We start from the raw sequence: 11863 nt of genomic DNA on the forward strand, positions 1-11863 counted from the left end.
AGAGTTGGACTAATGGAGGCAATATTCAATCTGTCATCTAGATGGTACTCTGGAATTCAACAGTTTTTTGAAAGTCTAAAATAGTCTAGGCGATGTATAAATCAACTATTAGTATATCAATCATTGATTCGCTCGATAGATATAAATGCATATTCTCTGTAATGTGGGGAAATGAGATTAGTTTATGAACAATAAATACTCAAATTAGGTCCATTTCAGGATTTCCTTTGACATGGCAAATGGCTCCATCTGGTGGTTAAATATGACTAGTGCACAGCAGTCTAGCAGAAACATCACCAGTCCGTTGAATGTTGAAAACAGTTTACTACAATACATATAAAACCCAAATTTCAGAGCATTTAAAAAAAAAAAATTGGTGAGATACACCAAAACGTGGAACACTTTGAAAAAAAGAAAAATGGTCAAAAATGGACTACAAATGAAAATCTTTTGAGTAAATATAAATAAAAAACAGACAACCGTTACATTTGTCCTAAATAGAGATGGTTCTGAAGAGAGAAGGATATCCAAGTAATCTTTCACTTGTTTCTATTACTACAGTGACAAGACAACTCAGGACTCAGTTGCTCCTTAAATTTTTTTTTTTTGAGTGGGAAAACATCACAAATTGAATATGAGAATATTTGATCACAATACATAGCAATAGCACTCTGTCCATCATCAACTCAATGGTATAGGCTACAAATATACTGGAATACTTTGCCTCTATTCTGTGACTAAACATCCTTGCTCTTTTAACACACATTTGGATATATCATTGAACACAAACTCAATGCTCTCATTACTACATTCAACACAAGGGGTGGAAAGCCAAAATGGACAGAATAGGTAGTTAAAACAAACCTGTAATATGAAGTCAATGATGTGGATAACATTGTCCCAAAACATTCAGTATTTAGCATTAACAGGGATGATAAAACTAGAAATTCAGGTCAGGACAAATGATCTTTCTACAAGTGGAACAAATACTCTGTAGGTGGTGTGGATTTAACCACTTAATACTCAAAATAAATCAAAAATCATTGATGGGGGATTTTAAAAATGTTCAAATAGATTGATAAGCATTCCCAAGAAGGAACACTGTCTGGAGGTAAGCCCCGATCTGCCTTATCCCATTCTCTCATGCAGGGGACTGGGCAGGACACGTCGGCCCGAGCCATTTAGCCCCAGGGTGGCATACCTTGATCAAATCAATCAGTATGCTCATATGGTGTCACTTTCTAATGCAGAGCATGTGGCATGCTGATTGTCAACTGACTTCTGATCTAAGGGCCGGGTTCCAATTCAGCACGGCTGTGATAATATCATTCACATTTGCAAATAAAGATGGCTTGAAACATTGGGTACAACTTTTGAAGTGGCCCGTCTGTGCATCTGTAATATTTGCTTCATTGTGCTTGTTGTGGTGATAAAATTGTCTGATTTTTAAAAATGTATTTAAAAAAAAAGGGTAATCGAAAGAATCCAATTCCAAGTTAGGAAAAAGCAGCTACTCTGACTAAATATGTCCATGATCTTAGCAATGGAATCAGAGCTACATGATTACTTGACCTACAGAACAGCTACATAACAGAAGCCGATGGACAAAAGAGTTCAAATATTAAAATGTAGGTCATTCAAAACTTCAGCCACAGTACTAGTGAAAAATAAAAACAAGACATGGAGTACTTAGGAGGGGACAATATTGACCTTAAAACATCAAAAGGTGGACTAAAACTACTGAACAAAAAAAATAAGCAGGGGAGATTTTCTACCAAGGTGATCGCAGTACGATAAAACTATTTTATCTACGGCATAACTACTGTCATTGTCGAGGTTTGATAAGACTTGGAAGACGGTCATCTTCCCAGGGCAAACATGTCGAGGGCTCGTACTCAAAGTTTCCACCAGAGTGCCCGATCTAGGATCAGTTTATTTTATTTTTTTACCTTTTAGATAACAATGAATAAGAATATACGGACAGGTGGATCAGCTCTCCTACTCTGAGACGCTCGATTCGTGAATGCTCTATGAAAGTCCCCCCTACTTCCGCTATGGATCATGTCCCATGCCGTTTTTGAATGGGATTCCAGAGTACATCCAATTCATGAAAAAGGGCTTAAAGAAAAATGTAAAATCATATTAATAGATTCATTTACTCCGAACTGATGGCTTTCATGAAGGTAGAAGTAAATGAATCCACGTAAACAAATATATGCGTAGGATGGCGGCGCACAATTGGCCCAACGTCGTCCGTGTTAGGGTTTGGCCGGGGCAGGCTGTCATTGTAAATAAGTATTTGTTCGTAACTGACTTGCCTAGTTAAATAAAGGTTAAATAAAAATATAACTTAAAAAAACGTTTTCATGATTTACTCTTGAATCGCATTCAAAAACTGCAAGTACATGATTCAGAAAGTAGGCGGGAATTTCATACAGGGCACTGGACCATGCTTTGATAGACGTGGCCATTTTAACGTTACCTATTAGTTAAGACGACTACCTTCAAGTCACCTTAAGATGGCTGCCAGTACCTAGACAGGGTACCACAGAATCAAGAATCGTACTTACACAAAAATACAGAAAGGGAATAAAGCAAGAGGAAAGACAAGCCGTCCCCAGTAGCGAGCGCAGCCAGCCTGTTTCACCACCTCCAAAACCCGCAGTCTTCCCTCATCCTTCTCAGTTTGTGTGTAAAATGGCTAGATTGGGCTCTTTGTTATTCAGGGACATTAACCTGTACACTGGGGCACAGAGGGAGGTATCATGAAGAAGTGGGCAGTGTCATCCATCGTTGGTTTGTGTGGTTTTTGTTATGGTCATTAGCAAAGGGGGGGGGTGTCTTTCAGTCCCAAATCGCACTCAAATCCTCCATGTTGCCTTAACTCTTCACTGTTGTCAGAGCTGTAAAGGTAGAAGCAATGTGGTGGAAAATATACCACTACACTACTTACACCTACCCAAGCCATAAAAGAGAAAAGAAAAAGGCTATCATAAAAAAAGTGTTAAGGCCAAGGAGAGGAATATAGGGTGCGATTAGGTACTGGCTAGATGAGTGTCTCCAGGTCATACCTGCAGGGGGGTCAGTGACCATTCCTATGACGACCCTTCCTGCTTACATGCTCACAGCGCCCTTCTCCTTCTTATCCCCGTCTTCATGCCAGGTGAGGCGCTCTTCGTAGAAAGCTATGACGATCTGCGGGCACTTGTGATTGGCCTCCTTGGCCAGCACCAGATCTGCCTCATCAGAGTCCTTCCTGTAGCGAGAGGAAATAAACAATAAATAAATAAACATGATTTATTTCCAGGCCTATTACCATGCTGATGTAAAGGTAAGACTCCCCAGTAGGCTGCTTAGGAAATAACGACAATTCACGATGTCACAAGACGGGATCAGGAAAACTAGAAAGCTCTTAGACCCACTGTCTTGAAGAGGAACAGTTAACAAAAACCAACTTTAAGTGAGCAGCCACTTCAGTTAATCAGTTTCCGGCCACATGTTTGAAGACATTCTTAGTGGCGTAATCTAGTGGACGACATATGTCTAAGTACTCAACGCTCACCACTTCATGAGGAACATGAGGTCTCCACAGGAGTCTGTGGCTCCAATAATCTTCTCTGGCTCCAGACCTCTCTCAAAGCCTCTCGCAATCAGGACGTCATCCTGGAAGACAGGAGAAATGACCAATTATACCGCTGATCAGCTCTATGTTGTACATTAGAAGTGAAATTTAGGCACCGCCGCAGGAAACAAGCACAGACAACAGTTGTATTTCACAAAGCCTTTGTCATTCTAGTGACAGTAAGCAACACCCAAAAGCTCAACTATTTCAGTTTGAAATGAGGCGTCTTCAGTCGGTTATAAATATGCAAATAGTAGTTCTCCAGGAAGATCAAGCTTTTGTTCTAGCCAACAATAACAATGCTGCAGCACTTGGTTGGACACTTAAGAGGTCATTAAAAAGAAAAGAAAAAAAGAAGAAGTGTTGAATGGCCTATCAGTGAGCTGCAAAAGCTGGAGAGGTAATGAATCTCAATAAAGTCACCCCCTTTCATAAAGTGATGATATGTTTTGTAGATTTGCATGTGGCAGGCAATTCACATAGCTCTTATCTAGTGTTAAGAACCAAGCCTGGTCTATCCCCCCCTGATTTGTCTGTGACCCCCCTTATTTTTGCACTTTCACACAAGCTGCTTCTACTGTTTATTATCCTGTTTGCCTCTTTTACCCCACCTACATATTGCCGCAACTACCTCGTACCGGTACTCCTCGTATATAATCTCATTATTGTTATAGTGTGTTACCGTTTCCCATTCTCAAATGTCTTAATTTCTAACTCCACATTGTTGGGAAAAGTCTTGTAAGTATGCATTTCACAGTAAAGTTGTTGTAGTCGGCACACGTGACAAATACATTTCTATTGGATTACAAACAACTCATTCTTGCTGGGTTTTTTTGGCGGGGGGAGACTGTCCACACCAATTCACGAGGTAGGTTACGCACCTCTTTTTTCCGTTTGGGCTTATTGCTGCTCCCCTCCTCATCATCGTCAGAGTTTCTCCTCTTGCTGCTGCCTTCCTTGCTACGGCCTGATGATCCCGCACTGGACTTGGCTCCTCCGCTGCTGGGGGTGGCACCGCCGCTAGGCTTCTTGTAAGTCTTCATAAACTCAGCAATGAGCTCGGGGCAGCCGAGATTCTTCTCTGGCTCCCATGTGTTGTGTTTTCTGCAAACAATAAATGCATGGTTATAGCAAGAACAAAATATATTCGATTGGTGAAACCATTCCCATCACCTAAACCCCATTTAGAGTCAGAAAAACACCTGCACTGGCCGTTTCACATGGTCTCCAATTCATTTCGTTACACCCAACCCTCGGTGTGCACGAGTTAAAGCATTGTGCAGAGCATGGAGGTAACCAAAACATTCCAGGGTGGGATCTCTGATAGTTTTAAAGTTACGGCCCATAACTTCCGAGGGTGTCTCAGGGGGAGTTGGATATGCAAAAAGAAAAAAAACACATTTCCCACCCACACATGCGTAGTTAAACACTTTTCAGGGCTCTGCAGCGTGACCATTTTACTCACATATGCACCTAAATATTTTGCTTTGTGACCTGAAATTATGGATTTTGGCTTTATTGCTTCAAATGTTTTTCTTTGTGCGCGTTTCTAGTTTGGCGCACACGTGCTCCTTGTGTACAGTCCTGCTTGTACATGTGTGAAATCGTACACACGCCAAGTTATTTTATGTTCAACCATATTGAAAAGCGAGCCAAATCAAAATACTACACACATTACAGAGCAAGCAGTAAAGCTTTATATGACAACAACTGCTTTGTAGCACCTACTGATGTCCAACATTTTTACAAATACTTGAACTTTTAAAAAAACAGGTAGGAAAGTTGAGAACAAGTTCTCATTTACAACTGCAACCTGGCCAAGATAAAGCAAAGCCGTTCTCAATTAATTATTTCTCAAATATATGTCAACAATACTTTCTCTAAAGGTCCCTGCCATGGATTTACACTTCGTGAAAATCTCGTTTTGTTCTAGTTTCGTGAAGAACCACCCAGATGGACTTACTCTGAATAACCTTTCCACTTAAGGAAGAATTCAACTCGGCCCTTCACCGTCCTTCTGTCCAGAACCTTCTCCACAATAAATTCTTCCTCTTCTGAAGATGAGCCCGAGGCATCATCATCATTTTCACGAGTCTTCTTTCCCATGATTTGGTAGCGGTACCTCAAATGAGTGAACAAGGGGCACGTCCCAACTTGGAAATGGAAAGTTTGAAATAAAACCTAGAAAACGTAGAAACAAAGTTAAGAAATGCGTGCAATGTAATACATTGGTCAGCTGTTCATTGCTACTAGCTAGCTACAGCAGATAACTAAACCTAACTAGTATAAAACCATGATACAGCTGATTGTCCGTTTAAAGGGAATCAAACTAAAAACCACGCTAACGTTAGTAGGTTAACGTTTGCTAAATTAGCCAACACGGCTAGCTGGCAAGCAGATGCTTTGCTTCCTTGATACAACACATGGCCTGTTCCCTAAAATAAATAAGGGTGCATTACCTAGTTATCCAATTGTCGTTTTAATACGTTCCAGTTTGCCAACGATAATGTAACATTTACATTACATAGAGGCATTGCAATCTAGCTAAATAGCCCTAAGCGCGTGTAGACTTGTGTTTGTCCCAACCCCCGCCTGGCTAGCATGAGAATGAGCTAGCTAGCTGTTCGCCACCGGCTAACGTTAACAATTTATCAAGCGTTATCCTCAATACTTTTTGCTTGAGACGGATTGATTGAAATGGGGGAAGGGGGGTTTGTAACACTAGCGAATATTAGTTAAGTAGCTAAGAAATTGCTATATGCATTTACTTACCCGTGCTAGCTTTAGCGGTTTACTGGTTCGTTTTCTTGACGCTGTTGCTGGGCTTTTCGTTTCCCCTCCCCAAACGACTTGCTTGTTTGCCTCGCCGTGCGAGAAAGCGAGCGCCAAAATGCACAATGGCAGACCGTGCACGATCACGAAACCGTCAAGCCAGATAACTAGGAGTTAATCAGTAAATGTTGTAGCTATGTTCACTTAGGAAATATGCGGACGTATTTTTGGTATTACTTCTATCAAATAGCCTATTTGCTTAAATTTACACAGACTAGCCTGGGAATGGAATGGAATTGAAGTGACGTCTACATAACGTTTTGATAAAACGTAAAGCCCACACCCACCACCGGCTGGTATCGTTTTGTTATTGGACATTGCTGATAATTGACTGTAAAATACCCAATCGGAGTTGCAGCGGAAGTGAGAAATCGAATGCAGCGGCAATAGATAACCAATCGCTGAATCCAAGAGGCGTAATCCTCCCTATTTATTGTACTCTTTGTTTCATTTGCAGGATCGTTGCATTCTGTCGCAGATCGTCTTTCTTCGAATAAGGCAAAGGAATCATAAGCTACCATCCACAATGTCGAAGGAGGTAAGTTTCTCTAACGAATATCTACATACAATTTTGTTATGTGCGTGTAATTTAACGTGTACGTTGACCAATTTAACCAAAAGAGTTTTCCACTCGCGCGTATCTATTAATACAGCCATAGCTCATGTGGGGACGCCGCCATCTTAAAGGCCTCATGGCCTTATTGTTCGTGCGTTTTGCTCAGCCATTTTGCAAGAAAGGACGTACCGTTTTTTTCCCCATTGCGTTTAATATTAGTCCGATCATTTAATCCATGTTTCACCCATCGCACATTTCATAGTTTTGGTTCACATTTGCCAAATGCCTCGCCATGTTGACGCCATCTGATATAATTGTTTGAACCCCCCAACGTGTGTGTTTTTGAGAAACTCATCTGCGGGAATATTGACGAACTGTTGGTCATGAACATGTCGAGTTCGCTAGAGTGTAGCGCTCGCTTGCTGATCTGCGTCTTTTGTTCTAAATACATTGTCATTTTTTTTGTCCAGGCCCCACGTGAACCCGAGCAGCTCCGCAAACTGTTCATCGGAGGTCTGAGCTTCGAAACCACGGATGAGAGTTTGCGAGAACACTTCGAACAATGGGGGTCTCTTACAGATTGTGTGGTGAGTATAATGTAAAGAATATAGCAAGCAATATTATCAGCTGCAGGGGGAACTGTACCCGAGTTGACTACAGCGGCACACGGGTTTAATTTCATTGTTAATGTTTGATTAGTAATCCTAAATGTCGGTGAATCTGTCTTAAAATTTATTTTTTTAATCATGTTTTTTCCCCTAAACTAAATCACATCAACAGGTCATGAGAGATCCAGCCAACAAACGCTCTAGAGGTTTTGGGTTTGTCACCTACTCTGGTGTGAACGAGGTCGATGCTGCCATGGAAGCACGCCCCCATAAGGTTGATGGTAGGCTGGTAGAGCCCAAGAGGGCTGTTTCCAGAGAGGACTCTAGCCGTCCAGGCGCTCATGTCACAGTGAAAAAGATATTTGTTGGAGGTATCAAGGAAGACACTGAAGACTCCCACCTACGAGACTACTTTGAGCAATTTGGCAAGATTGAAGTAATAGACATTATGACCGACCGCACCAGTGGCAAGAAGAGGGGCTTCGCCTTTGTCACGTTTGATGACCATGATGCAGTGGACAGGATTGTCAGTAAGTAGTTGTCTGAACACAATCTCTATGTATTGATGAAAAGGGCTGACTTTAATGAGTTATCTGCTGTATTTTAACACCACCATTGTATTTTCAGTCCAGAAATACCACACTTTGAACGGTCACAATTGCGAAGTGAGGAAAGCGTTGTCCAGACAGGAGATGCAGACAACAGGAGTGGGTATGAGGGGTGGTAAGTACATTTGCACACGGAACGGGACAGGAGTATTTCCTGCTTCCACATCCTTGCTATAAGCAGTATCCATGTGTAACACATTATCATACATTTTTATTTGAGTACTGATCGGTCACTTTTTATAATTGCCAAGATTGATTCATAGTTAAATCATGGGTTGCTTCTTTTATGTTGCGTTGGTACTAATAGTTTGCGTTTTCTTTTCCAGGCCGCGGAGGTGGTGGCAACTATGGCAGAGGTGGAGGATATGGAGGTAATGACTTTGACCGTGATGGTGGATACTTCGATGGCCGTGGTATGTTGTGGTCCTGCACCACTCTCTCCGCTTGAACCTGTATGCTTAACCCCTTGTGATTGTTTCAATATACTTTAGGTGACGCTGACTCGTCTGTTTCAGGAGGCAGAGGGGGTGGATACGGAGGAGGAGATGGCGGTTACAACAATGGTTATGGGGGAGGTGACGGTAAGATTTGGATTCTAGAATAGCCATTCAATAGCTTTTCTCATCAGCGGCAATTTTAGCTGCAATACAAATAAATGTCATTACAGTAGGAAGAACTTAACACAACATGCATTATTTATAGGGGTGGCAGGGTAGCCTAGTGGTTAGTGTTGGACTAGTAACCGCAAGGTTGTAAGTTCAAACCCCTGAGCTGACAAGGTACAAATCTGCCGTTCTGCCCCTGAACAGGCAGTTAACACACTGTTCCTAGGCTGTTATTGAAAATAAGAATTTGTTCTTAACTGACTTGCCTAGTTAAAAAAAAAAATATGAGAAGCCACACGGATATGACCTTTTTTTGGATGGCTGTGTATTTAGCTTCAAATGTACCTTTTTTATAGGTGGTTATGGTGGTGGCCCTGGTGGTTATGGCGGCGGTAACCGCGGCTACGGTGGAGGGCAAGGTTATGGTGGTGGACAGGGTGGCGGCTACGGTGGTGGAAATGGCTATAACGACTACAACAATGGCAATGGTGGAAACTTTGGCGGCGGTAAGTCCATGGCTTCCCCACAAGAAGCAGCCCCAGTTGGTGGTAAGTGGATGGCATCATAGGCTGTGACTTAATTCTCACACTACATTCTGTTTGGTGAAAAGTATTCATCTACTATATACTGTTTACAAAGATTAGGCAACAAATTACCATACTACACCTGAGATTTCACGTGCTACAAAATCATATTGTAAACTCAAATAGCCTGCTAAATGGGAAGTAGTATGAGAACTATGTCATGGCTGACTACGTGAAAGTGACGTACAAAATACTGTTATCGCAGCTGTTTTAAACCATTCTAAATATCTGTGGACCGGTGTAAAATGTACAGAACCCATTTCGTTAAGTAATGTGGCTGTTCAAATTGTGTTGCAGGGAACTTTGGCGGCGGTGGTGGTGGCGGCGGCAACAACTACAATGACTTTGGCAACTACAACAACCAGGCTTCCAACTACGGCCCAATGAAGGGTAACAACTTTGGAGGTGGAGGTGGTGGGGGTAGCGGTGGTGGCAGCAGTGGTGGAAGCGGCGGTGGAGGCGGCAGGAGTAGCGGCCCATATGGAGGTAGGTGGCACGGGCTAGCTTTAGACCAGGCACCGGTTGAGCTGTTAACTCACGTTGGTTTGGCACGCCTTCAGGTGACTTGAAGCACAAAGTGTGCTTCCTGGTTTTCTTCAACCTTTGACTTTTTTGTTTCTTTTTCATTTCAGGTGGATATGGAGGTAACTCTGGAGGTGGTGGTGGTGGCGGCGGTGGATATGGCGGGGGTTCCGGTGGACGACGATTCTAAATGTTCACAAGGTATGCTTTCTTTTTTTTTACGTGACAGTTTGAAACCATAACCGAAGTGTGTAGATGAGACGAGCATATTTTCAGGATTTGTCTTTAAAATGTAGTGTTCAGAAACTAGCTCCATTCTTGTACCCTTTGATACATACAATCCTAGTAGTTTGATCCAAGTGTTACTAATGCTGGATCTCATGTAGTAGGTTCTGGTTAATCCAACAGTCAGTGCACAGTTTAACTTAACGTTGTTCCGTATTGTTCAACAGGACTCAGTACTTAGGAGAGGAGAGCGAGACAAATGACAGGGCAGCTGCAGGTTTACACCCTAGATCTGCTCAGCCAAACAGTTGTGGCAGGTTACAGCTGCTACAAGAAGAGATGTGTACAATAGAGAAATCATGGAGGGGCTTCATACATTTTTCTGTACTGTCAAACAGGTTTCTTATGTTTCTGGAAAGCAAGCATTCCGATGAGGTTTTATGTAGATTTTGCATCTATGGTTTTTATTTGTGTAACTGCAACAATCAAGTTGAAATAAACCACCTTTCAGTTTTTTTAAACTGTCGTTCAGTCTTGTTAGCCTCTCATTTTCCTGTACAAATCCACACTTGAATGATGGATGCTGTCAATGGCCATTCTTTTAGAAGATAAGCACCACCTGTCAATGGAGACTTGCCTAGTCCAATATGCTTTATTCCTTTTTACACAAGACATTCTTAGTCTGTTCCAATGCACATACTACAGAATGTAGACAATCTCCTAACCCAGCACATCAATGGAAGGTTTGTGACAACGTAGTGTTACAATAGCGTTGAAGTCCTTGATGAACTCCAATGGGTGACGCTATGGTAGTACAAATACTCGGTCCACACAGAGACCATCTCTTTGAGAACTGCTCCAGAGACGTGAGTTGGATGGCTAGATCAGACCCGCCTGTCAGACAGTACAGCTGCCAGCAGAAGGCTAGCTTACATGATGCAGTCTTGAGGCTAGCCAGCCATGGAAGCCAGCTGAGCTGAGGGAGAGACGTAGCAAACAAACCCATCGCCTGGCAGGAAGGAGCAGGAGAGTGAGTAGCAAGAAGGCATGTGAGACTAGCAGACAGCAGCTACCAAAGCACTTAGATGCCGCCTGTAGGTAAGAAGACTTTTCCAACTACTGTCAGTTTGAATAACATGTTCTGTAGTTGGTATGAGCAAACACTAGTTTTGTTGTAGAAATTCATAGTATAGCATTAATGACCGTGTTCATTTTATTTGGGTGTGCAGTGTTTTGTTAGAAACCAATGCCCCCATCTAATAGAACGGTCTGGACCTTTTGCGTAACATTGTCTTTACCAGCGTGCCAATCTCATAATGCATGCTGACGTTTGCAGTCAAATCATGGAATATATCACTAACGCCTTTCATTGGTTTATCTTCTGATATTCATTTGTCTCCTTTTCCTCTGGTGCTTTCTAGGAAAATGACTGAATCGAAAGGACAGCTATCCAAAAGCATGATTTTTAAGCGGAACATTGTTGCATTGCATATAGTAAGTGACAACCTTTTGATAACTTGGAAATATTAAGAGATTATGTGAGGCTGTCCTGATTTTAAACAATGGTCTGTTCTCTTTTAGGGTGCCTGGAAAGATGCAATTGGCTATTTTTATACTGCGAAGACTGCTGTGCAGTATTTTAACTTTTTACCCACTTCCTGTTTATCAATAAAAAATATTTTTTAAACCCACTTTTACTCA

At 41.9% G+C, this 11863-nt stretch overlaps 2 protein-coding genes across 8 annotated transcripts; one reads left to right on the top strand and one right to left on the bottom strand.

Moving 5' to 3' along the window:
- Window positions 1–304: 304 nt before the first annotated feature.
- cbx5 (chromobox homolog 5 (HP1 alpha homolog, Drosophila)) lies at window positions 305–6711 on the bottom strand. Its single transcript, XM_024384003.2, has 6 exons — window positions 6395–6711; window positions 5586–5803; window positions 4504–4726; window positions 3563–3663; window positions 3119–3256; window positions 305–2743 (listed from the first exon to the last, which is right to left on the bottom strand). The coding sequence occupies exons 2-6, from the start codon at window positions 5726–5728 to the stop codon at window positions 2719–2721; spliced, it is 630 nt and encodes a 209-aa protein (XP_024239771.1). The 5' UTR covers window positions 5729–5803; window positions 6395–6711; the 3' UTR covers window positions 305–2718.
- A 140-nt stretch (window positions 6712–6851) lies between these two features.
- LOC112221731 (heterogeneous nuclear ribonucleoprotein A1) lies at window positions 6852–11853 on the top strand. 7 transcript variants are annotated; one of them, XR_002949052.2, is made up of 11 exons: window positions 6852–6992; window positions 7481–7597; window positions 7791–8148; window positions 8246–8341; window positions 8553–8639; window positions 8718–8807; window positions 9188–9379; window positions 9713–9901; window positions 10048–10138; window positions 11584–11656; window positions 11744–11853. XR_002949052.2 is itself a non-coding variant. In XM_024383997.2 (10 exons), exons 1-9 carry the CDS (start codon window positions 6981–6983, stop codon window positions 10125–10127), a joined length of 1221 nt encoding a protein of 406 aa, XP_024239765.1. In that variant the 5' UTR covers window positions 6852–6980; the 3' UTR covers window positions 10128–10138; window positions 10390–10688. The 7 variants fall into 7 exon arrangements, 6 of the variants coding, with proteins under 6 accessions (XP_024239765.1, XP_024239768.1, XP_024239766.1 ...); XM_024383997.2 differs by lacking the exons at window positions 11584–11656; window positions 11744–11853 and adding an exon at window positions 10390–10688; XM_024384000.2 differs by lacking the exons at window positions 11584–11656; window positions 11744–11853 and adding an exon at window positions 10390–10688 and having other exon boundaries at window positions 9188–9337.
- The last annotated feature ends 10 nt before the right edge of the window (window positions 11854–11863 follow it).

Source organism: Oncorhynchus tshawytscha, linkage group LG22 (genome assembly GCF_018296145.1).
Source record: "Oncorhynchus tshawytscha isolate Ot180627B linkage group LG22, Otsh_v2.0, whole genome shotgun sequence".
NCBI classification, from domain to species: domain Eukaryota; kingdom Metazoa; phylum Chordata; class Actinopteri; order Salmoniformes; family Salmonidae; genus Oncorhynchus; species Oncorhynchus tshawytscha.

Coding starts and splice junctions, on each gene's coding strand:
- LOC112221731 (XM_024383997.2), top strand. Junction 8,342..8,552: donor AGGAGTGGGTATGAGGGGTG/GTAAGTACATTT, acceptor TTTCTTTTCCAG/GCCGCGGAGGTGGTGGCAAC. Junction 9,902..10,047: donor GAGTAGCGGCCCATATGGAG/GTAGGTGGCACG, acceptor TTTTCATTTCAG/GTGGATATGGAGGTAACTCT.
- cbx5 (XM_024384003.2), bottom strand. CDS start 5,728: ATGGGAAAGAAGACTCGTGAAAATGATGATGATGCCTCGGGCTCATCT. Junction 3,664..4,503: donor AGCCCAAACGGAAAAAAGAG/GTGCGTAACCTA, acceptor CCTGTCTTCCAG/GATGACGTCCTGATTGCGAG. Junction 2,744..3,118: donor GAGAAGGGCGCTGTGAGCAT/GTAAGCAGGAAG, acceptor TCTGTGCCCCAG/TGTACAGGTTAATGTCCCTG.